At 42.8% G+C, this 25,488-nt stretch overlaps 8 protein-coding genes across 8 annotated transcripts; 4 read left to right on the top strand and 4 right to left on the bottom strand.

Annotated features, from left to right (window-relative positions):
• Positions 1 to 30: 30 nt before the first annotated feature.
• EAE97_008709 (uncharacterized protein) lies at positions 31 to 1,474 on the bottom strand (the record flags this gene model as incomplete). Its single annotated transcript, XM_038879224.1, has 2 exons — positions 31 to 1,071; positions 1,118 to 1,474. The coding sequence occupies 2 exons, from the start codon at positions 1,472 to 1,474 to the stop codon at positions 31 to 33; spliced, it is 1,398 nt and encodes a 465-aa protein (XP_038729735.1).
• A 539-nt stretch (positions 1,475 to 2,013) lies between these two features.
• EAE97_008708 (uncharacterized protein) lies at positions 2,014 to 2,998 on the bottom strand (the record flags this gene model as incomplete). The annotated part of the gene is made up of 2 exons (XM_038879223.1): positions 2,014 to 2,608; positions 2,661 to 2,998. The coding sequence occupies 2 exons, from the start codon at positions 2,996 to 2,998 to the stop codon at positions 2,014 to 2,016; spliced, it is 933 nt and encodes a 310-aa protein (XP_038729734.1).
• Positions 2,999 to 6,050: 3,052 nt separating this feature from the next.
• Positions 6,051 to 8,049, top strand: EAE97_008707 (uncharacterized protein). Its single transcript, XM_038879222.1, has 2 exons — positions 6,051 to 6,674; positions 6,822 to 8,049. The coding sequence occupies exons 1-2, from the start codon at positions 6,232 to 6,234 to the stop codon at positions 7,627 to 7,629; spliced, it is 1,251 nt and encodes a 416-aa protein (XP_038729733.1). The 5' UTR covers positions 6,051 to 6,231; the 3' UTR covers positions 7,630 to 8,049.
• Positions 8,050 to 9,607: 1,558 nt separating this feature from the next.
• On the top strand, positions 9,608 to 9,979 carry EAE97_008706 (uncharacterized protein; the record flags this gene model as incomplete). Its single annotated transcript, XM_038879221.1, has 1 exon — positions 9,608 to 9,979. One exon carries the CDS (start codon positions 9,608 to 9,610, stop codon positions 9,977 to 9,979), a length of 372 nt encoding a protein of 123 aa, XP_038729732.1.
• Positions 9,980 to 13,820: 3,841 nt separating this feature from the next.
• On the top strand, positions 13,821 to 14,279 carry EAE97_008705 (uncharacterized protein; the record flags this gene model as incomplete). Its single annotated transcript, XM_038879220.1, has 1 exon — positions 13,821 to 14,279. One exon carries the CDS (start codon positions 13,821 to 13,823, stop codon positions 14,277 to 14,279), a length of 459 nt encoding a protein of 152 aa, XP_038729731.1.
• On the bottom strand, positions 14,268 to 17,123 carry EAE97_008704 (uncharacterized protein; the record flags this gene model as incomplete). Its single annotated transcript, XM_038879219.1, has 4 exons — positions 14,268 to 14,281; positions 14,481 to 16,607; positions 16,655 to 16,831; positions 16,943 to 17,123. The coding sequence occupies 4 exons, from the start codon at positions 17,121 to 17,123 to the stop codon at positions 14,268 to 14,270; spliced, it is 2,499 nt and encodes an 832-aa protein (XP_038729730.1).
• Positions 17,124 to 19,665: 2,542 nt separating this feature from the next.
• Positions 19,666 to 19,890, bottom strand: EAE97_008703 (uncharacterized protein; the record flags this gene model as incomplete). Its single annotated transcript, XM_038879218.1, has 1 exon — positions 19,666 to 19,890. The coding sequence occupies one exon, from the start codon at positions 19,888 to 19,890 to the stop codon at positions 19,666 to 19,668; it is 225 nt and encodes a 74-aa protein (XP_038729729.1).
• A 2,080-nt stretch (positions 19,891 to 21,970) lies between these two features.
• EAE97_008702 (uncharacterized protein) lies at positions 21,971 to 25,352 on the top strand (the record flags this gene model as incomplete). Its single annotated transcript, XM_038879217.1, has 2 exons — positions 21,971 to 22,401; positions 22,454 to 25,352. 2 exons carry the CDS (start codon positions 21,971 to 21,973, stop codon positions 25,350 to 25,352), a joined length of 3,330 nt encoding a protein of 1,109 aa, XP_038729728.1.
• Between the last annotated feature and the right edge of the window lie 136 nt (positions 25,353 to 25,488).

Raw genomic sequence — 25,488 nt, 5'->3', positions numbered from 1 at the left:
ATTAAGTACTATGACATTACTCATATCTCATCATATGTACGATTGCCCATCGAGTTCAAACACCTGCGTCATGCTGTCACCTCTCCGACCATTCCTCACAAATATACCACCATCCAACTCCTTAATACTTATTCTCTCTCTGCTCCACACCATATCCCCTTCCATCTCCCTCGCGCTTCTTCTACCACTTCGTCTTCCACCCACCACAGGCGTGGCAGCTAATTCCCTAACACTCACTCTTCCAGTCCTCCCAGCAACTGCCCCTGCCACATCCAATTCCTGCAATTCCCCGTGATCATCATACAACTCATGGATCCCATCAGTTTTTGCAAATGGCTCCATCACTTCTGGAAGATTGCTGAAGAAGAAATTCGTAGGACTTTCGGCTGTGGGGGTAGTAGATTTGTTCTTTTGCGCTCGTCGGTATTTTCCTATCCAGATGAGAGTGAAGATTAAGAGGAGGAGGAAGACGAGAACTCCAAGTACGATGCCGATCAGTGCTTTGGGATTATATTTGGGAGGATTCTTGGGGGCTGGGGCGGTAGAATAGGAGGGGCTGGGAGATGGGGTTCCGCTGGCGGTGGTGGTAACTAAAACTGTGACGCCCACGGTGTTTGTTTGGCCGAAAAATGAGGTGACGAGGGAGCCAGAAACGGTGAATACGGATTCTCCTGAAGTGAGCGAGTTTGACACACCTAGTGCAGAATCCGTGGACTTTTCTGGAAGGGATGATGGGGCTGATGTCGAACGAGGCACCGACGATGCTACGGTTTTAGAGTTGGATCCTGAGGTAGATGACTTGGTGACAGAGTTTGATGGCGAATTCGACGCTGACGCTGGTGCTGACTCTGAATCTGAAGCTGAAGCTGGACTTGGACTAGTATTCGACACAGCTGAAGGTGCGGCCGCTGCAGATGGTGGTGACCATGTAGATAATGGTCCAGCAGCTGTGGTCGTCGCAACTAGCTCAAAAAACTGCGTAGTAGTTCCACTGCGCACGTCCAGAATGAATACGACTGGTCTGCCCAGGCCACCAGAATAGCATTCAAGCAAAATGGGGAACTTCCGGAGCTATACATTCTTTTAGTATGTATTTGCTTCAGGTGAAGGATAGGACACACCATTCCTGAGTAAAGTAGCCGGCAACATTACTTTCTCCACAACCACTAGAACAGGTACCCCGATCTTTGCACCGAACTGCAATGTTGCAATCAAGAAGTTCTGTAGTTGCAGTGCCGTAGAATCCCCACACCGATTCGTCGGTATCGTAACGGCAATCTGAGCCTGAAGGCGCAACACGAGGAATATTTGCATTACCGTTCAAAAAACCACAAGTGCTCGTGAAGCTGGTGGTTTGGCGGGCTTGTATTCGTGGTAGGGTTGGCAGGGTGGGAAGTGGCATTCGAGGGGTGATTACCGAGGCCAGGCATGTTGATACAAGAGGTAAAAAATACAGGAAATTATACAGATCCATCTCGAAAGCACAAGATGAAAGGTACTATCCTGCTATTTCGTCCATTTCGACCAGCGAAAAGTACGAAAAGTCCAAGCCAAAATCGAACTTATCACAGCGAGGGAACCCTCATAATATGATAATTATCGTTTACGATAACGGCGGCTATTACTACCACATTAAAGATCAAAAAAAGAGCCCGCAGTTCTGTAACACAGGTGGCGTTTTCTATAGGGCTAGAGGTGCTATTGTGGTACCGGCTAGCTGGGTACTTGGCTAAAATAGTTAACAACCGCCCAACAGTTGGTACTAATTATGCAGGTCCAAAACTACAAGTCACTCCCTTCAAACAACACTTTGGAATTGGAGCTGAAGAGCCTCTAATTATCGAAATTATTTGAAAAATTGTCGATCTACTCTCTAAGCTACTGAATAAGAACTCCGAGACCTGCAGTTTATCACAATATGCTACGTCTTATAAACATCACTTTCTTGATGATCGCTCATCATGTGAGATCAATATCCTGATTCAACTACAGAGAAGCAAAACAACTATTCCTTCAGTAAATTCCTGAAAAAGCAGCAGAGCTCAGTTTCCGTACTATTTTTGGGCTCCGAAGCCCATCAGCACGTCTATCAACTTGACCACCATGTATCTCAAAAATCTCACTCCTTGCTGTCGTGCCTGGTGACTCGCTGACTGGCTCTCGTTTTACGACTTTCGCGGTAGACGTGTGTCGTCTCTTCAAAAAGACGACGACGATGATTGTAAGAAGGATGAGACTGAGACCTCCGAGAGCCCCGCCAATGATGGCACCTACTGGCAAACTGCTTGATGGGTATTCTGTGCTAAATGGGGCTATACCAGTGTTAGATGTGGCTGCTGGATCGTCGGTTATGGTTGATGATTTGATAGCAGGTTTAGAAGTTGATACTTTAGGATTCGTGGCGAATGACGAGGAAGATACAGTTACTGTTTTTTCCAGAGTTGATATGCTTACCGCTGCTCGTGATGAGGAAGATATGGTTGCTGGCATGGGAGACGTAATGGTGGGAACCGCAAGCCAAACAGCTGAGCCAGGAGCATTTGCACACGTAATATGCGTATAGGTCTGATAATTAGACACCAGCAGTTCCGAAAAGCAGTAAGGCTGGCTATTTGAACAATTCAGTAACTTCCTATAGCTTGTGAAAGAGCAATACATACCAAGTCGTGGAGATTAATTCGGAAACCCCGCAACCAGCAGAGCATGCTCCTTTATCAAAGCAGTACCCGAAGAGTCCACAATCAGCAACAGTAACAGCGTCTGAGCAGAAGCCCCATAAGCTGTTCTGAGCGTCTTTGCCGCAAAAATATCCAGGTGCTGCGGATCGAGGAAACATTGCGTTTCCATTTGCGTACCCACATGTCTCCCCAGAAGCGGTTGCTTGACGTTTCTCCCTTATAATTGGCACTTTGGATGTAGTACTTGGAATGGGTGATGGTATTACGATGAGAGAGGTATTGATACCATGAATCAGAGCCCAAAAACCCAGTGAAATCATTTTTGTCTATTGACCGCCAGGGAGTGCAATCAAAGCCCAGGACTTAAGATGCCCAACAAAAGAAAAAAGAAGGATAGGGACGAGCCCTGATTTTGCAGACATGGAAAGAGAATGTTCTCATCCATGCGGGAGCCCGTTGCTGTTACATTTGAAACGTCCTTCGATTATGTTTCGCGTAATGTAATGCTTACTTCTGTAGGAACAATGGATTGCTGACTCTGGGTAAGATACTTGACCCTTCCGGAAGCGAATCTTCAAGTTAAGTGTAACAATCATCGATCTTGGATAATGAGATCGTCAAAGTATCGTATTGTTTTCTCTGCAGAGGCTACATGAAAAAGAAATATTATTTCACGATCTAGATTGGAGAAAGTTCCTGATTGAGTAATTATCTCCTGGCGCCTACGACTTACCTATTTTTTCGGTTCCAATCTATCGGGGCAATTTCGTCGCAGCAAATCACTTTGGGATGAGATTCATGGGTTAGTGGACGCTGGAGGATATTGATCACTATGGGATTACAGTCATTACCCTGTATTGATGCGCTTGAGAGTGGCCCAAATGGTTTTGGAGCTGTAGCAGCCATTTCATGCAATTCGTCAAGACCCCATCACGTACTCTACGCTCAGCGTCAATCATGAATCATCTTCAATACAGCTACAAATATCAGGCTGGATTCGTTGAAGTTCCTGCACTATCATCTCCAGTTTAATACTACCAAAATGCTTCTCAAGCCAGCGCGATTTACCGTCGCGTTTGTTCTCTTAATAATCGTCCTCACACATTCCCTGATTGCATATCGATATTTCGTCCATTCGAATGCGAGTCAACGTTCAGATCGTACCCCTCCGGCTCTTGAGACATTTCACCAGTTACTATCGAACGTTCAACCCAGTGTCAAGTATTCTACTTCCTGAGACTGGAAAGCCCACTCGGAGTGACAAGATATCACTTGAATCTGCGGCGCTGTGACGGCAGACCAAAGGGTGTATCCGTAGGGGGTGTGAATTGGTAGAAAGGTATATACTATTGTCCATCCCTATATGTTGTGGCTACTGTAAGAATACCGCCGATACTGTGCATCTGGCTCACTCGTAAACGCAGTAAACTTGGACCTTATCCAAGGACTCACTTATCAAGCTGTTTATGATTCAGGTCTCAAATGAAGATTGCTATTGTAGCATCTGTTTGGATGAGATACTCATCTCTGTCTGCTCGTAGAGACCGCGTTCGGGATCATGTATTAGCAGTGTACTAAAAGAGTTTGAGAGAGGCGCCTACTATGTTTGGAAGATTGTTTGAGAAGGTATTACTTGTAGGAACAAGATATGGAGGACGTCCAATTGAATTCTTCAAAGTCGTTGTTGGTTGGAAGCAGGGTATCCCATAGTCCGAACTGTAGTTCCAGCAATATAAGATTTTGAATATCTTAAAGCAACCAAAAGCTTGAAAATGATTCAATGTTTCATTCAAATTCAATACCTCAAATAACCTGAATGTTCTGATTGATTTTGAGGAATTTGACAATCTTCAGTGTTGGACTGCAGTCCGGACCACTCTGGTTGGAAGCATATAGGGCCTGGTATATCCGTTCATGAGGTATTGCAGATGTTAAAGAATAGAGAAGAAAATCTTTGTTTTGGGTGTTATAGCTGGAAGAAAGAAAGAAAGATTGACGAGGAGGAGTGTATATCTAAGAAGTTCAAATAATAGAGTAGGAGATTACTAGAAATTGATTCACTACTGATTCTTGCTTTTGTGCTCGATTTTTTGGATTACAAGCTCTGTATTTATTTTACAATAATAACCCCATATAGCATCATTCCATATATTAATACCTCAAATATCAAAAGTGCTAATTGAAATCTAGCATATACTATTTCAGATTGTTTTGATTTTCAAAATATTGCTATTTTAGTTTCAATTTGAAAAGTATTAATTTAATCTAAATTTATAAAAATATTAATATTCTGATTTCAAATTCAAAAATAATATTAATTTAAATACAATACAAAATTTGGATTTTTTATTCAAATTATAATTAATTAAATCAGGAAATCAGATTTTAATCTCAAATTAAATTTCAAAGCTTTTATTTCTTAAACAAACTTTATTTTATTTTGTATTCCTTATTTTTATTAATATATTTTTTAGATATTCTTCTTTTTTTTTAATTTCGATATAAGAAAAGTAAAAAAAAAAAAGTAAAAAAAAATTTATAAATTTAAAAAATTAAAAAAAAAAGATTTTAAATTTATAATTATTTAATATATTTTATATTATATTACAATTAGAATATAACTTTTGGGATTAAAATGATACATAGTTTTTGAAATTAGAATAATATATGATTTTTAAAATCAGAATATTATATATTTTTGAGATTAGAATATCAATTTTTTATTTAAATCAAATTGAAACTAAAATAACAATATTATCAAAAAAAATCGAGATTGAAATATCAAAAATATTAATTAAAATCATTTTGATTATATTCCTAATATTTGAGATATTAATATATGAAATAATGCTATATAAGGTTATTACCGTTTATTTTACTGTTATTAGTTAATCTTTGCTGAAGGATTTGAAAATTTGTTTCTCTGTGCTTCGGGTAGTAGTGAATTCAAAAATGTGAATCTTCACAGACATCCAACGTTTATGGGGAGATGAAGGCTCCACTTCTTCTTCGAGTTAATGTGACTTCTTAACAATGGAGCCAAAGTTTCATTACCCTGGAATAAGTAGAGATAGGAAAATAGGAAGTGAGCTGGTAGAAGGGAGTATGATGTATTGTATGCTGGAACTTTCTCCAACTTGTGCTTTGTTGTTTGACACCAGTAGGAGGCTGTGTTATCTGATTTAAGAGACTGAGGTCTACTCTAAATGTGATTGTTGTTGAACGACCAAGAACATCTCTTTAGATCATTCGAAAAGATTACCTAGGTAGCTGCTCAGCTAGATATTATTTTGAATGTTCTTGTGTAGACTTCGTCTTCATCGGTAATGTAATTTCCGAACACTTCGAACCAACTGTTGGTATTTGAACCTCATCTACCTATTGGTCAGCCACAACAATAACATATGAGAAAGTTCTCCGAAGTGAATAATTGTTAATACGACTACAAGAGATTGTTATACCGTAGCGTCTTTACTTCTTTCACCTTGTCAACATCCTCGACCTTTAGAAATGTCCGAATAACATCTCCACACCACAACCCCAGATTGAAGAGATGTCTCGAAGTATTTTGATCCTTGTTTTCATCATCACCATTTGTTTTGCAAACAACGTTACCTCCAAAAAGATTGCGCTTACTGGCTTCAAGCATAAGAATCCTTCTCCAACCAAAACTTTCATTTCGTCAAGCATCAAAGTCTCCACGAGAGCACCTGCGCCCACTACCCCTCCACAAAAACCGGACTTTCCGACATTTCATGTGGTCAAACGAGTGACAGTGGCCGAATCATGCGGCAACTATCAAATTCCGAATTTTGATCTCGAATTATACCCCAGAGATGTCTGTCTGGTCGACGAGAATGGATTGATGTTTGGAACTTGCCAAACTGGTATTTCAGATCCGAGGAGTTGTGGTTGGGCAGGGGTCTGCGTCGACAAGCATGCTTGTACAAGTAGTTGTGGAAGGACATCAGTTCCAAATATAGGTGTTACAACTTGGTATGTGAGCTTTCTATAGCTTTGTTACTTTCAAATCGCAAAATCTAAAACAAAAGTTGGAAAACCCGAAGGGCAAATAGATAGAGAAATAATTCAAGGATTGCAATGGGCTCTAAAACGGACTATACTGATATTCTAATCCAATAGCGGTGATAATAAGGATGGGAACGACTATTGTGCCATGTGGTATCTCGTTTCGGATACATATATCTATACATCCATCACATGTAGTGATAAACAGAGCTGGAAAACTTGGGATGCCACTTTGGTCACACCGATTTCTGTAGATCTCGCCACCAATTTTCAAACCACCACAGCAACGTCGAAAACTTCAAAAACGTCGGCAACGCCAATACCTACAATGTCATCAAAAAGTTCAAGCACACTGACCATCTCAATTGGAAGCCCAAGCGGCGAAGGTAACAGCACCGTCGATACAGGTTCTCCAGATAGCAATCACTCCCTAGGTGCCATCATCGGTGGAATTTTGGGTGGAATTGGTGCTGTCTCAATTTTGGGGTTTCTTGCCTGGTTCTTTCATCATCGCAGAGAGTCAAAGAAAAGAGCCAGCAGAGCACTTGCATACGATCCTGGACATTCTTCCTCTGAAGTTCATGACTTGCCCAATGCAATGAGTGCGACTCAAGCGGAGTCTGCTCATCACTCCGTAAGGTCGTCGAAGCCCCCCGGAAGCCCTAACCAAGGATATGTCCCGACGGGATATACGGATAGTCCATTTGGTAGTCCGGGTGTTGATAATGGTAGTATACATACCGGTGGAATACTGACTCCAAGCGCTATCAGTCCAAGCATGAGTCCGAGTTTCATGGCACCGGGTGACGCACAAAGCATGCATAGCGCCTATGCTGACCGGCCTTTGTATGAAATGCATGCGGATCAAATTGTTCATGAGATGCCTGCCGATCCCATCGGACCTAGAGAGTTACCAGCATGAAGGTCAAGCGATTTTTGACTATGCATCGTCTACGGAGTTGGGGATCATTGCAATGGGGGGTTTGAAGGGTGCACTGCACATATGGCGTTATTCGGAAGTTGGAGCTTGTCAATGGGTCGAGCGTTTCGAAGAATCATATTTGGAGTTTTCTAGGGCTGCTAATTTCATGACGGGAGGGAAATGGACATACAATTTCGTTTTGACATGGTTTCGAAGATAGGGGATAATAGATTCGTAGGTAATTATCGGAATTTATTCAGGGTCACTCAGAGTCTTCTCCTTAGAGTTGCCTCGTTGGGTAATCCTATGATATAGATTTCAGATTTCCTAGTTAATTAGATCACACAAAACGAGGAATAATTAGGGTTTATAAACTCAAAGGGTAATAACTTCACGTACAATTTTAAGCTCACTTGTTTCGAGGGTAAAGAGATGAGCATACAGGTGGCTGAGGGGTATAGTATGCCACTGATTGTGAGATCTTAGAATGGTATAACATTTAACTTGTTCTCGAGCCGGTGTCATGGAGACATCATAACCTTCTCCATCCACCTCACTGATCCTGCGTTCCCATAATGACCTAGCCTCTTCCCACCCTACACGTGATGATAGTAAGGCCTACCCCGCTTTTAGCCAGTCCTCAAGCTCTTATCTCTTCAATCTTACATTAACCTCACGGAGTACATCTCACATTTCTTGCACTCATATCGTCACATGTGTAACCATCGATTTTCGATTATTTTGTCAGATTCTAGACCGCCCCTTCTTCTTCTTCCACTTTGTTCTGGTGAAAACTTTGAATCGTATCAATTGAAAGGTTTGCAGGAGCTAAAAAGTTGACATATGCACTATTCCCACCCGAATCCACTGATTTGCGGAGTATTAGGCTTGTGATAGTCTTGTGTTTTTCTAGTCATTTTCTAGTGCGTTGAAAAAGTCCAACCGAATTCAAAGGGAACTCAAAGGGAACTCAAAGGGAACTCAAAACCAACTAGACGGGTCCGAACGGGTAAGAATCAGACCACTTAATGCAGGTTTCCTTCTAGCTTCCTTTTATGGTTCAATTCAAAATTAATTATGTGGACTGGGGGACTTTCGCCAAGAAGGGGCATTCATCGAGGTTACATTTGATCGAAGTGATTTGTGCAACACGAACAACAGAAACAATCGAATTGTAACATCACACAGATACGAGAAAGGGGAAACAAATTAAAGCCAAAGTGGAAATCGGAACTGAGATCGTGAGCATTGGATTGATTGTTTGTCAACCACATAGACAATAGGCAAAGGAGAACAAAGAATATTGGAACTAAATTTCCAACCTTTGCTGCAATTCAGTATATCGACGAAACCTTTTCAGCGAGACCTTGCACAGAGACAAACGGATTTGAAATACTGGTCTGAAGAGTATTGGACGAACACCAACTCCGAACCTCGTTATCATATGTTCCTAGATTCGCAAACGATAAGCAGTGTTTATGGTTCATACGACACCGACATTTACGCCTCCTCACAATTCAATATTGTGACTAATTTGATATCAAGACAGTGATTCCAAAAGCGCCACCACTCGATGAGGCACGAGACCATTCAGGAACTACAATCGTTGCTGAGAATCAATTTGCGAACAAAGAAATTTCTCACTGTACCTTTCAACGCACCTTCGATTATTCCAACGAATCTCGATAAATAAGCCTTCAATCTGCTAGTATCCTTGATTTCCTCACATTCAAATCCAAATCCAAAAGCAACAACACCCCAAGCACCCACTGTCTGTTCGACAATTGAAGCAAAGTCGTCCTCGGACCTCGGGCCTCTGACTTTGAATATTTACAGATCCATATTCGAAACCTTGCAATCTGCGTCAAAGCCGCCAATACTGAATCATCCTCCTAAACCTGCAAGAGTTTTTTTCGAACGACTCACCTATAATTATACCCTTATAGGCCCGTCTGATCGGGTTTTACGCCTGCAAAAGATGTTTCTGCAGAAGCTTCGATCCTTTTCCTTTCCATTAAATTCCAAGACTCCTCCAGAGGACGATAAAAAGCATCATCAACGTCGCAAATCACTCAGAACTCCTAAATCTGAACATAAAAACCCTCTGTCACCATCTACAACCAATTCCACGAATGGCTCTCATAGTGATCCGCCGAAAACAAGCATATGTGCGGAAGTCAAAGAGACGTACAAAGTAAACAAAGGGGTGGATGAGAATCTAGAAGGACAAGACTTCAAAGAATATTTGGAGAAGTGTAGAAAGGCAGAAGAGGCAGATGAAAGAAAGAGGAAGAAGATGGCCGAGAAGAGGAAGGAAGTTAATTTAAGCCCGTGGGCCCGGAGGATGTGAAGTTACACAAAGGAGAGAGATGAGTTGTCGACTCACCTTCTCACTCTGTTTACGAAATGGAGGAAAAGAAAGCCGGCCTATTCGGAATCCTTGATACACAAAGACACGACAACACACACAAACAAATTGAGGAAACGACGACACAACACGCATATGCCCAACTTCCCAGAAACCCCTCAGTGTATTTTTGATGAGTACATGATACACTGTGGAAGTAGAACGCAAAATCTTCCTGCCAATCCACTCTCAAATTGTAGCTTTGGTTGTTGCATAAATAACACAAGGACAACTCGGTGGACATTTCTCGTACGAAATTAAGAAAGACGAGATATTCACGAACCTCGAATCCAGCCAACAGCCCTATCCCCATCCAAGTATGAAATCTGAGCTTGAAGCTCCATCTCCTCGATTTACCTCCATCCGCAACAAACGATGCATACTAGAACGCTATTTCACGACCGCACGATATCCAAATCTCTCTTTCCTTAGCCAGCGCCTTTTTTACCTCAGTAGATCCCTCAAACCATTCTCATAGCTTGATTTTGTTATTCCCCCCACTTTGTTGCGATTAAGGATTTATATTTTCGCGTCAAGTCTTTCGATATTCTGAATCAAGAATATCTTTTTGTAATTTCTAGTAAATCAATTTTTTGGTCAATATATCATACCAAAGCAAATTTGATTTTGTTTGATTTTATCATATACAACTTCCATCATTTTTCGTACGTCTTTTAAACCTATATGTATTTACCATATTCTGTACCCCAGAATATGTCGAATATTTTGTGCATATTGCGTGCTCCTTCAGCCCATTCATTCCACATCTAATTATGTTGCTTTGCATGAGTATGTCTCGCTAAATAGGTATGCTTATACTCCGTATATTTGATAGGCTATGATATGAAACAACCAACGCCCGCAGCTTCTGCAAGACATACACATCTATCATGGAATATATATTCAAATATATGCGATGTTCACTCGCTTGCTAACTGAATGCTATCCATATACAGAACGCACTCGCGCGCCAGTGAAAAAAGTGATTGATCCGTCATCAATAGCTACCATTTTTGATCCTCTGATTCGGATATATCAACATACTAGATCTATCCAGTTCCATAAAATGTCAATCATCGAGAAGCCAATGTATATTCCAAGCATTTTTGTTTTTATTTCCTATGTTTAGCTGATTTACTGCCCATATTGTTGTTCATAAGAACATCTACCGGTATGTGAACCCATAGGTGTGAGCTGAAACCAAGCTTTCAGCTTGAGCAAGGCTCTGGACTCACTGCTTTGATCTACAGGTTTCTTGGTACTTCGAAACGACAGCTCAGCCAACACGACATGAGGATACAACATGATAAACCATGGCACGGTGAAATGGTAAGACTTGTACATCAGAGTGCAAAAACGATATACCAAGTTTGTTACACCGGAGATTGTACGAGTTGAGATTAGACATTCCAGTTCTACCATTTCGTCTCCAACTTGTCGGCATCACCGATCGTTTCTCTTTAATAAGTCATGACATGAATCTCTCCAATCTACTTGACTCGAAAAATATCCTTATCCTTATCTTATCACCCCTCCAAGAGAATCCCCACCATCCATTTCAAAATCTCATTCTCTTTGCCTCCACCACGAGTTCCACTTTTCCGATTATACCCCGGGAAATCACGACCGGGCGAATTGCGGCATATCTCGTTTTCTCTCCCTAGATCCCAGATCGTCATCCCCCAGGTTTCGGGATACTCAATCGAGTTAGCTTCCGGACGTTTATAGGAAACCCGAGAAGGGTTTGGCAGATCAGGGACTGCGTGCGCAAATCATGCGTCGGATCTGGGGTGATCGTTTGGGATTGTATGTTCATTTATTCAGCAGACTGGCAAGAAGGGGGGTAATTACTCGTGAGGGAGCGTTTACCGATATATTATAACATTATAGACTGTAAGAGCCAAGAGAGTAGAGAATAGAAATGCTGGATCTAGTGATTCGATTATAAAGTTTAGCAAAACTGTGGAAAACGTGTGTACAAAAATCCTAGGGCAAGACGAGTAATCAAGATCTATATCAGAAACATACGCATATATTCTGACTAGCACCGTCTGATTATCCACTACAAAATTACCCGCCCTATCCCATCTATATTCCCCACGTAAAACCTAGTATATTGAATATATACATACACCCGTTCACTGCGATCGTACATAAATAGTCTCATCTCTCCGTGCTACATCTCCATCTCCCTTCGTATTCTCCGACTCCATCTCCGCATTCTAGCTTCACATACACATACACGCAAGTTGAACTTTGCACCTTACTACCACAGCCCAATTCCCCGTTTCATCCAGACACCTACCTATCCACCTGCCTACCTAGTCATCTATCAAATCTCGGATCTTCGATCTCCATCCACCATATCCAACACTGTGGCACTCGAAATTTGAAATTTGAATACTTCTCAAATAACACCAAGCGAACCGATCTCCCACGCTCCACACGATCATTCGAGTCCATCCATCATCTATCCATCTACCCATCCAAACCATCACCATCAACCCGGAATCCCTCATCCCGAGAAAATCCCCGAATCCGTCCATCCATCCGACGCACCATCACTCATCCGTCTTCGATCTAGAAACTCCGCAACATTCAGACCCCCTCCTTCTTGATCGAGACATCTAACACTCTGGATAGTCCAGTCACCTACCTATAACACTATATTCACACATACTGTAGCATATAGAGCAAAAAAGCGCAAACAAGTTACACGACTCCGTCGACCACTCTATATAATCACAAAATCCGCATCCATCTCATCTTTGCTTTGCATCGACCGATCAGATCGATCGCAATCCATCCATCTATCTCTGTCCCACTCAGATCCCCAAAATTCCATCAGCACACCTCCTAAATCCTTTCTTTCTTTCTTTCTTCTTTCTTTCAACTAGTCACTGGTTATATATATTAGTTTGACTCCAGCCCGTATCACCTCACCTCACCTCACCTCACCTCACATTACTTTCCTTCCCTCTCCTCCTTGATTCCAAATTTCAAATCCCATCACGTTTTTCTCCCTCGCACATTGCTTCGCATTCCCACAATTCCAATTCCTCTCGACAGACGAACAGCACACCGATTCTGCGTTACGCATTACGCTCACGATCATTGTTATTTCTGTTGCACAGAAATTCCAGAAAAGGCATCAATCATCTCAACACGATACTCTAATTTGATTAAAACAAGCCTATCTATCAATTTAATCTCCATCTTTGTTTCGTGATTCGAGACGTCGTTTCAGGTTCTGGTTTTTCGCAGCACCTACGTACATCATATTGTTCACATTACTCTCTTCCATTCTCTACTCCATCAAGCAAGGTTCTTTGTTACACGCAATTCAAGCCATTACGTGTTTGCGTACTCCAGTAGCAGGATAGTCATCAATTTTCATATCTTGCTTGGTTGATATTTCTTTCTATATATGTAAATATCAAGTTCAACTGATATATCATCTCGAACTTCCATTTCATTGGTCCAAAGCTACCATATAAATCCAATCTCAATATCCATATAGGAGAAAACCAATTGACAAAGTCACGGCTTCCAACAGCAACAATTAAAACGCCATTTATTTCCTCTACTCCCAAAAAGCCACCCGGACGCCTCGCTAAAGGATACATTTTTACACCCCGTCATCGATCACATTGCGATTCACAGGTCAAGCCACACGGGACCCGAGTACAAGACATCTCTTTGCAGACACAGGGCCTAGAAGTATCCCAAACCAAAATCAGCTACTTAACCTCACTCATCAATCCCACCCATTCATTCATACAAAATGATTTCCAACATCAAAAGAAAGATTGCCTCGTCCTCGGGTTCATCCTCATTATCATGGCGAGAAAGAGAACAAAATACTTCATCAAGTAGCAACAAGCGTCATCAATCTTCCTCTCGAACGCCCCAATCCCAGCGGCAATACCAGCAATGCGACTCGGAGCAAAATAGTTATTGTCCCCGTCATCGCAACTCCTCCGCGACAAATTGGTCCATCATATCTACACTTCTTAACGAAGTAACTTCCTATCAACATCCGCCCAGAAGCCAAGAAACAAACAACCACCCGCATCCAGATTCCTATGAAGCCTTTATGCAAAATGCATTGGAAGAGGATCAAAGACGGGAAAGACACAAGCGAGCTGTGCGCAAAGCAAACGATGCGTGGCAGCAAGGATTCCGAAGATCAGACGCTGCTGGAACGAGAAGTTGGTTGCAGAATTGTGGGTTAGCCAAGTAGGACTGTTCGTTTCAATGCCATTCATTAGCGTTATATCATACATATCATACCGATAACGATTTCTTTTGTTACAAGATGGAAGTGGGAGGGGCTAGGAGGAAATATGGATGGGAGTTTGATGAGAATATACCCAATGTGGAAATGATGGTGGACATAAAGAAGACAAAGTTAAATAGACCAAATGAAAGATATTAGACTTACTCTCCCACTCCCAATCCTTCATGACACCCACCCAATGCAATTTCCCTCTAACTGTCAGCTCCTGGTCCATCTCCTCAGTAATAAGACCCGCGGCTTGTCTTTGGGCCATGAGTTCCCCAAACGATCCCTGAGACGGCCCCGAGATGCTATGCCTCTGTCTACTTCCTACCGGCGAAGCTCTCCTACTCTGCCCTCTAATACCCATTTCATTGAGATTCAACAGATCCGAGAATGAAATATCTTCATTCCCAATTCCATTCTCCATTCCTTCCTCAAACCTTCTCATATTATCGCTGGGCCCGCCATGTATCCCAGACATTCCCATTCTACCACCATTCTTCCTCATCAATTCCTGTTCTTTTTTCCTAGCAACTTCATCTCTTCTCCTCCACACTTCTTGCATGACTTCCCAGCAGCGATCGATATTCCCAATCCACATTCTTCTTCCCATACTTGCCCATCTTTCGTCAACCCAGGCCCTATCTTCGGCATCTTTTGCTTCACAGCCCGCTGCCAGGAGTGGATATATCTGAACGATAACGAGGCGGCTGCTAAGTGGTACCGTAGCGAGGAAAACTAGGACTTTCTTCGCAAGTTCTGCACACGTTAAAGATGGGATTTCAGGGACGGCTTGATGTAAATGAAGAAGAGTAGCGTAACGATAGGCTTCGGCAGTTTGAAGGGCGTGTTGAATTTCGGAAGTTGGATCTTCAGGAGTCGAGAATGCGGTTGAAGGTCGCCATTGCTCGATTTCTTGCTTGAGTTCCATGGCTTGTGACACTATGGCTATAGAATTTGATTTCGATTTTTGTACTTTGCGACACAGATTTGCAGCGCGACCAATAAGAGGAAATAGTGTTGCCGCGCTGCCCATTAGTGGGTCAATTTCTGACATTTGCGTGACGTTGGCGGAAGAAGAAGATGAAGCAGAAGAAAAGGAATTGACAGAGAGATTGTTAAGCGGCGAAAGAATGTTCTCAAAATCTGTAGAATCTTCATCATCAATCGATGTCAACCTGGCAATAACATCCATGTAAACCCAAGTGTTGCAAAGAAATTTTAATCTGGCAAGATCATCACCCACAAGACTCCTTTTATTGTGTTTTATGAGTGCTTGATTAACCAAGATTTTTGCACCTCTGAGATGCTCAATCCCTGTTGAGATATGCTGATCCCAAGACTCAGCAAACGCAAGGACAAGTGTTGTGGCGAGTGCAGTATCGGTGCGCATTTTTTCAATTCCTGTCGCGAGAGATCGAATGCTGCGACGCATATGTTCCATGCCGTCGACGCGAAGAGCGGGCTTCTCTTTGGATGTGTGAAAGGCGGTCATGGATGCGATAGCATGATACAATGCGGGGGAATCGCGTGCAAGAGGCCAAACCAATGTTCTCCATGGATTCTCTGTAGGACCATCTTTGACAGATAAAATGCCACATGTCTGCTTATCAAATCTAAGCATTAGCATTTCTGGGCTACCGGCCGGCACATCCGGCTGTCGATACATTGGACTAAAACTCCTAGGGGATACACTGGGAGATCTTGATTGAGGTTGAAAGGGACTCATGGCCAACCACATATCAGCATCAGATAAAGGAGGTTCTCGAATGATTTCCTCAATATCATCTTCCAGTGATGAATCATTCGTCATATGAAATTGAGTCATGTTAGGGCTTGACATTGGCATACCCATCATTGATGAAGGCATAGCAATGGACGAAGCCATGGATACAGATGGATGCCTTTCATTCAGATCTGATCCAGACTGTAATGAATCTGTTAATCTTGGCGACTGACCAGAGAAATTTGATCTTGTTGGTGTGACTAGAGCGGTGTCTTCAAACATGCTACTTAGACTGCTTGTGACCGAATCGGGCTCAATCCGAGAGCGTTGAGAGTCATCCTGACTAAAAGTAGGCGTGCTCATATCAAACATAGGAGAGAAACCCGAATGAAGCTCCGGAAGCGAAGTCGAGACGTCAAAATTAGACGGAGAAGGCACGGCGGCACTGAAAAACGAGTCTTGCATCTGCGTATCCTCCCTGCCGGGGGTAGAAGCCGTTCCATCAGAGGCTACTGGACTTGCGGCTGCAGAGTTATCTGGCGCTTTGTCCAATGCTATTGAACCTAGAGATATTAGAACCAGTCTATAGAGCTGAGAGTCATTGTAGTACCTCTTTTTTTAGGGGCTGGTTGCGGTGGCAGTTTGTTTGTAAATGTAGCCTCCTCGAATGGCCTCCATTTGAAATCTTTCTTATACCCTCCACAAGAAACTCCCCTCTTATGACATTGCTGACAAGAAGGTTTTGTTTCATCGCATTTTAATCGTTTTGCTTTACAAGTTATGCAACCTAACAAGTTGTAAGGAGTTTCAATCAGCATGTGAAGCTTAATGCGGGGCACAAAAGCTCTTATCAATCACGAAGATAAGAGATATGAAAATGAAGGTATCCAAAGCTTACCATTCCGACTTTTTGATTGCTTCGGTTTGTTGATACTAGGTTCTTTCTTTGAAGAATGAGCAGTGGATGGCTTGGAGGTAGATTGCTTTCGTTTTTTGGGTGGTGGAGGTGGTTCTGGTGCTGACTTGAGAACAGGGGAGGAAAGAAATGCCGATGGAGAAGGTATCGTTATCGTCTCCATCTCAAAGAATTCTTAGGAGGATACATCGGTGAATGTGAAAGTGATATTGGAATGTTGATTCACAATTTCCCAAGGAGATCAAGTTGGAATCTGGAATCAAGCTCGCTGCAACCACAACTGATCTTGCTGCTGGTGATGATGATCTTCTTGATGTGTTGTTCAAAAATATGATAGGAGATACATTCCATGGTTGATTCGGAAGTCTGGGACTCCTTCAAAAAGGTGGAGGAGAATCTGAGATTCGAACTCATAGATTAATTGTGATTTTGATTGGTGAGTTAGATGTGTCAGTTTGTGGAGAAGCCGAGCGAAGTCGCCCGAGAGGATGTAGTAGCGTATCACTACAGGGGTAAATAGCAGATGATATGATAGCAAGTGATACCCAACCAAGATGTAACCATCGGACGTGAATTGCCGCTGATGATTGGAGAAGACGTTTGGGACATGGTGAAAAAAAGAAACACCTCGAGAGTCGACATGATTGCTTCTTGATTAATAATAAGCTTCATCATCTACTCGCTACATATACACTTCGGAGTTCGTACAGAGCTTTGATCGAGAGAAACCGTAAATCCCATATGCTTTTCCGGTTCCGTGTACCTTTTCAAGGTTTACAATTCTATCCAGTTCGTATCTACTCGAGTATGCTAATTGATTCATCATTATCATAGTATCTCCCGTCCAATCTCTTCTTTTCTGTTACATAACCTCCGCTTTGTGTATCTTTTATTTTGAAAAAGACGTGTGTAGGGCTAGACGGGGATCCGTATTGTAATGTCATGCTGATAAGTCTGATAGGTTAATGCAGCGGGCGGTTTCCGAGGCTCGAATAGATAAGTTGATAACGGTGGGAGGGGAGTTCGTGTGATCGCAGCTAGTGGGAAAATCTGGATTCTGGAACGTTTATGTACAGAACGGATTGATTTCGTTCGGAACTTCCCAAGTGGTCATGTATGCATGATAGGAAATTGTAAGGCGTGAAAGCAAATGGTAGGAAAGATGAGGATATCGTGAAGCATTGAACCTACTGAGAAAATAGAGCGGAGAGAAACAATACTTATGATGGACAAGTACCTTCAACAGCAAATGCGCAAAGATTAGTTGTGGTAACACAATAGATGACGCCTGACTGTAACGTGAAAAGCTGAGATTACGAGTGCTGGCGATAACCTGGAGTAAGAAATACTGAAAGTTTGGAAAAGTTGCATTGTGCCGCTGCAGCGCAATGCGTTCTCATGCATCGAAGGCATTTATGCTCCCGAAATCCTAGGAGCTCTCAGTTGGTCCAAATCATGCAAGCTTCTAGTGCCAATACACATCTTGTGACTTAACTCGTGGTTTGGTTCGACGGTACTTCTATATTGTGCTGTGGTCGAGTCCATACTGGGTGGAGATTATGCATGCAAGAAAGTGACTATTCTTCCGCTGCCAGATCATCCTTTTTGTGAGCTGAATCGTCATATTTGTGCTTCCTTGGGTACGACAGCTTGGTAGGGCGCGCATGAAGTCTTGTACAGGAAGAAGGAATCGTGGTTGTTCAACTTCATCAAGGGAAAGATGGTTGCTGGCTGGATCTGCACGTTATTAGGATTTGACAAGATCCTCGAACAGGCACACTTTTTGCTGAATGATTGTCGGTACCGAGTATGATGTTGGTTCAAACGCAAGCTTAAATAGTTGGCATAAACAACGTGGCGTGCTGTTTTTAGAAATAGGGCGGCTCCTACGACAACAACATACTGACGAAAGCTGAAATTCAAATTGGTGCATCATTGAATCAGTCGTGATTTGGGCTGCTGTTGTTCTTAAGATGGTATTTCGAGATCGCGTTTCGGAACGCCGCAATACCGTTGAGCTGTCGCTTCACTGTACGCACCTGTGGAGATCGTGACGTTAATGTTTCCGATAGAATTTTAATTTATTTGGAAGCTGATGATTCCTTGCCTCGTCTGCGACGATTGAGATTTGCTGAAAAGAATTAATTCTGGCTCACGAAATTTTCCCGATGATCTAGCTTTTCGTCTCATGTCGCAAAATGGTCGATTCAGCGGGTTAAGGATAACCAAGCTAGAGATCTGCACTAGTGTTTGATGGTACAATTTCAACATACAAAAACCAGGGAGGTAGGTAGATGGAAAAGTGCTCTCTAGATAAATTCATAATTCAATATAGCTCGGCGGGAATTGTTGAGAGGGCTATTCTTTACATTCGGGCTCGCTCTAGGTAATGGTTTTTCGCTTGGTTTCATGCAGATTAGGACGAGGATGAAGGGGTTCATAGTCAATTTCAAACAAATTTGATTGTCGGCTTACATTAACATGCTCTCGATCGCGTATTCAAATGTTCTTTCTAGCTTTAGTGATTCAGATTCATGAATATCATTTGACAGTCGAGAGAGACTACGGTTGATCTATCGTGTGTATCATCTATAGTTCCATAGAACGACATTTGACAGCCAGCCACGGTCGATCTATCGTGTATATCATTCATAGTTCCATGGAACCACATTTGGCCCGGAAAATGCCCAAAAGTTTGCGTAGTCTCAAATATGGCCTGGCTTAAGTACTATGATACCAACTACGGAGTCGATCTCCGTACTATTGAAGAACGTCAGATCTGGCGATGATGTGCGTATCAAGATAGATGGAGTTTCGCCTTCAAACAGATTCTTGACGAGACTCGATTTGTGTCTCATCTCGTGTTCTACACGGTGAGTATTGAAATCAGTTAGGGGAGGGATGATTTGTTCTTCTTCTTTACCGATCATGATTTAGAGATGATAAGAGTAGAAACAACCCTATGCGCGCGACTGAATAAAAAGGTATTAGGAGTATAATCTCCCTAGGCAGTCAATATAAGTAACGGTATATTTAACAAACAAGATAGGTGCTCCGCCACTAGGATCTCATCGTGATCCGGGTATCTGAAAATAGCAAATTAGTGGATCTGATCACAATTTTAATGAGCGTCTTCAAGCTTTTGAAAGTGGAATGAAATACACTTCCACTTGTGCACGCACATACGAGTAAAATTTCAAGATGAAGTTGTACACTCCACTTGATAGATTTTTTGACGCGCCATGGAGGATGATTAGAGCCTCAGCCACTACAAGCGGGGCCAACCTCTTTAATTATTTTGAATCCTTGAATGAAAGTTAAACATTATTATTGAAGAAGGAGAATGCCACCAAAACTTATGCCGCCCGCTAATGCAAATGCATCAGCCAAGCCGATCTTTTATATCCGTCTGGAGATTGGAAGATTCCAATTGGATGTATCTATCTCCACATTACCATACTATAACCTGTCGTGGCCTTCGAATCCTTGAGAGCAACGACCAAGTATTTGCCGCTCTTAAGAACGAGGCTTTGATGTTTGAGAGTGTTGGTGTGAGGGTGGGTGGTGAAGGACGACGGTAAAGGACAAAGGTAAGGGGCGACGGTAAGGGGCGACGGTGAAGGAAGACGGTAGGATGGTGAAAAAGCAAATGAGAGTCGTGGATCTACGGAGATTTCGTGATATTGAGGAAGACCGATAGAGATCAATCAAGTTACCATTTGAAGGCTATCGTGAAAAGAGAGACAGAAAGAAGAGAGGAAGAGAGAGAGAGAGAGAGAGAGAGAGAGAGAGAGAGAGAGAGAGAATGGCGTGATGGCTTCATTCAGTGGCAGTACGGCACGGCAATGTATCTCTCTATCTATCTATATGCTTGGTATCGACAGCTTACGCTATCGCTGTGCATATATCGCTGCAATGCCAATGAATGGTAGATGCTGCTTTGATATTAAAAACGATGATGCGAATATTAATTTGTTGGATATCATAGAGGACCATATAATAGTGTTTCATCCGTATAACGAAAGTGGTCTGTTTCCCCCATGCTTACTACTTAATTCCTTATTAAAGCTTTCATTATCTCGTAAGACTTGGATGCATTATCGTGAGCCGTGACATCTCCCATCGTATTCCCTAAACCTCACTCATTTTGCCTTCACGCCAGCCACCCAAAAACCAAGAATACATCATCATCCAAAGTACATATGAGAGCTCTTTCTTCATCCCGCTGCTTGGATCGTCGTCAGCTTGGACGCATTTTGGTGATGTAGACCCAAGCCAACAATAATTGACTTTTCACATACCGCAAGTGTCACCTAATGGTTCTGGGCTGTGGGTACAAGAAATTCCTATACAAATTAGTTATGTTGCATCTTTTTTTCTGCATCCTTTGAAACACCATTCAAGCGCATTTTTGGAGCGCATTTGAACAAAATCCATGGATGCATAAGTTGGATGGCGCATATATCATACATTCACTTAATCCTAAAGGAGCAATTTTCATATTCTTTCCTGTTTCTGTCCTGATTGTCCTCGCTGTCCTGCTTTTTCATTGGCAGTAGGAGCATCTGAACTCCTCACTTATCCTTGATATCTTTCAGAGCTACCCCGTTTCTATTTACATGGTATGAGCTACGAAACCTTGTCAAGGCTTCTATCCAACATTTATCCTTGAACAAGCCCCTGTACTACTCTCCAATGAACATCGCGCCTTCTCTTCCCTTCGTATCAAGAATTGATATATACAAGAGGCATATCACCATTTATGTCGAAGCCCTCGACCTCTTCTCCTTCGTCCTCCACCTCCTCCACCCCCTCCTAATATATCGACATTACACCTCTCTGTCCCCAATCTGTCCTATATTACATGCTTTTCATAGGATCGTCATTAATTCAAGATTTTGGTAAAGTATAATCTGAGCGAAATGGAAGCAATATAATATACATCGCCAGATGTATAATAATTAAGCTTCAGCCTTCTCGTCTTTCGATTATCATTCTTCTGCATCAACGATGGGGAACAGCCAATCAGCACAGGGCCCAAGACGAGGCAAGAAATTATCGAAACCAAAGACCAAGCCTACTGGGCCACCGCTATCGACCTCCAACAGCCCAAATCCGAGTCGTCGAAACTCCGTCACTGGAAAAGGGATTGTAACTGCTGCAGCTTCAGTTCTTCCTCATGGCAAGCTTGTCAGTGTTCTCGAGACTGAGTCTCTTGAACATATATCAGAGCCAACACCCACGAAGAAGAAGAGAATGAGTATATTCAGGTCAAGGAATTCAAAGAAGGATACGGGGAGCCCTCAATTGGGCGCCAGTGTCGATGTTGTACCTAGTGTTTCTCCACCAATTAATACTGGCAGGTTTACAAGAAGTAATTCTGTAAATTCTGTTGCTGTTGAGGCGACAGAGGAAAATCCACGGGCTGCCCAAAGTCCTAGGTAAGTCACTTTAAATACTCTCTATTTACATTACGTGCTCATTAAATGCCAGGCCAACATTCCATCGTTCACGAAAATCACTTCCCCATGTACCGTTTCCATCGAATAATAATAATCGCCTTTCCCTCGTATCAGAAGGCCTTCCTGCGAGACCAGATTCCATAAATGTCGCAACAAATTTGGTTGGACAACATGGTGGAGAGATGGATTGGCAGTTATCGGACCCATTCTGCCAGAGAACTCAATCAGACCCTGCAATATATGCGCCTATTCGTCGAAAATCTCTCCTTCAACATGGTGTAGCGACAAGACACAGCGTCATATCAAATTCTCAGTCTTTTCAGAATCAAGTCCCAGCTTCGTACCAAAATATTGGAAAATGGTCTGTGGCACCTTTGACATTAAGAACAAATGTGGATAATGAAAATCACGGTGCACGTACTTCTACTCCTAATGACCTTGGCCATATTGGTTCATTTCAGCTTGGTTCGCTGAGAATCACAAATGGTTCGGCAAGTCCTACGCCTAGTGCCGACGAAAGAAGAGCTAGTCTCCCATCTAATGATCAACATATTGCTACTTTACAAGCAAGCTCCAGGATTCAAGGTATTGCCAATCGAAGCTATACCATTTCCGTTCCCGCAGAAGCCATGAAACGTCCCTGGGCACCAACCTCTTTCTCACAATCCCCCATTGAAAATGATTCTTACGATTCTCTAACCATCAAAATCCCGAGTACTACATCTACCCTTAATTCGCCGTTATCTCCTACTAATGTTCATCCTTTGAATCTTCCTCCTCAATTAAGTCCATTTTCTTTTGTTGCAAGTCCCATTGGGTCGCCATTAGAAGCTACCAGCAAGAACACTGCTGTAGAAGACGAATTATTTGAGGCTGAAATGACTACACCTACGCTCGAGTCTTCTTACAGCAATGACAATCGTTCATTTGACTCTGGCTACGGCCCATCGCCTGCTACACCAGAACAACAAACTTTAGGCCGGATCCAAAGTCAACAAGATATGATCTCAAAACAGCTGGCAACAACTGACAGTGGATACAATTCATCTACATCCAGAAAGAATTCAACAGCGCGAGTTTCGCCGACAAAGATATCTCTCAGGACAACAGAAGCGACACCTCTTGCTACCCATGCGATTCCAATGGTTAGCTTAGAATCTCAAAAGATGACCAGATTGAGCAATGTCTCTTTGCCGAGTTCGAGCTATCAATCTCAGATTCAACAGCCGACGCCCATGTCTTACAGACAGAGTATGCCAGCAGTTCCGCGTCAGCCTCAAAATTTCACTGCCGGTGAGACTTCGGGCTCAAATTGGGGAGTGCAGAGGCAACGCCCACAATCTTTCTATCCCGGCGCTCCAAGATTCACGGCGCAATCTCGATCACGGAGTGAGATGCATCTACCTACTGCGGCTTCATTTCAAAATAGCGACAGTGTAGATGAAATCATGGAATACAAAGCAATGCGAAGGGTCAGTTCGAAAGAGACTATAACTACTATAATGTCTTTGGAGCCCGGGGAAGTGGAGTCTACATATAATAGGCTACACAATGCAATCCCTCCTATTCCTTTGTCCATTCCAGAGGAGGATTACCATACCGGGTGGAAACCGCCAAACGCACGAAGACATTCGTATGCTCCATCAACTCCATCTACACCTAAGAATCGATATACACTACAGCCGTATCAGGCTCCCACTTCTCTGAATTCATATCCACAGGAGGATCAAACAGATTTTGAAAATCATCTGACATCCTTTGACAATATCAAAAATAGCTTGGGAGGGTCTCCCTACGACTTGGCACTTACAGCAATGGAAAGGACGCCTCCGCGAGCTACACCAAGGGGTACACCTGCACCCAAGATGAAAAGCGCGGCTGCGCAACTTCAATCTACACATGCCAATTTGATTCGATCTCAGTCCGAGGAACCTCTGTCAAGGCCGGATATCAATGGCCGCCAGGACTCTTACAATAAGCTTGTGGGCGGCAACCCGTTTGACTATAGTAGTACTGGATCGAGCTCAAGAGCTACTTCATCGAGCTCTACATTCACTCTTCGGGATTTACCATCGCAAAGACGAACTGCCGAGGAAGATGCGAAGAGGTTATCCATAGCAAGAACTAACAGGGTTAATAGTCCCCCGCCTGTCTCCTTCCAGAATCAGCGAAAATCTGTTCCAGTTCCTGCTCCGGGGCAATTGACATTACCAAAACTGAGATCTACATCAGTGGCACAATCTCCTCTTTCACAGCCATTATCGCCGGAAATAATGACTTCTTCATATCAGAAATCAGTCACTCCGCCTCCAAGATCCTTAACTTCTCCCATCCGAGAGGTACCAAGTCAGGGATCCTTGGCTTCCGGGCAAGAACTTTGGTTTGATACAAAAGAGCAAATGATCCCTGCACAGCTTCAAATCGGTCATGCTGAAAGGCCGTCTAAGACAAGATCTCAAAGCGCTAGACCAGCTACACAATACCATCGACCTATTCCTCTTCATCACTTTAGTTTTGATGTTCAGGAAAAATCTGGGAACAACTCGAGAGCTGCGAGTCTTTATAGCGAAAAGGAGTGGGAGATCCATGCTGGGGCTTATGACCACACGTATGGCTCTTCTACCAATCTCCATGATCTTTCCGGTGAATTTTTAGCCAACGAATATGATACTCCGTCCTTCGAAGAATCTCAGCCAATTCCGGATATGGGGAATTCAACGCAGGACATGTTAGTACTGGACCGATATGCGGGAGGTCTGGGATATAGATTTGAGCCCGGCTACGGTCTAGGCGGGAGTGCAGGAACGAGAAACAGCGGGACGATGAATAAGGGAGGGAGAAAGGGGGTCGAAGTGTCCAAGCAGTGGGGGCTGGATTTTAGTGACGTGCCTATTATCATGCAGAGAGTGCCAGTTGGAGCTGGTATCTAAATGAGCAACATACTTTCCGCCTGATAGTCATTCGTGAGGAACAAATGACACCTCATACGACATACTGCCAGGCATATTCTTAAGTTACCAAGTTTTGACATTAGATTAGACCTGGTAAGGCAACGAAAAATACACA

This window comes from Botrytis byssoidea (assembly GCF_014898295.1).
Source record: "Botrytis byssoidea strain MUCL 94 chromosome Unknown BBYS_019, whole genome shotgun sequence".
NCBI lineage: Eukaryota > Fungi > Ascomycota > Leotiomycetes > Helotiales > Sclerotiniaceae > Botrytis > Botrytis byssoidea.
This window is presented reverse-complemented; position numbering and strand designations above follow the sequence as displayed.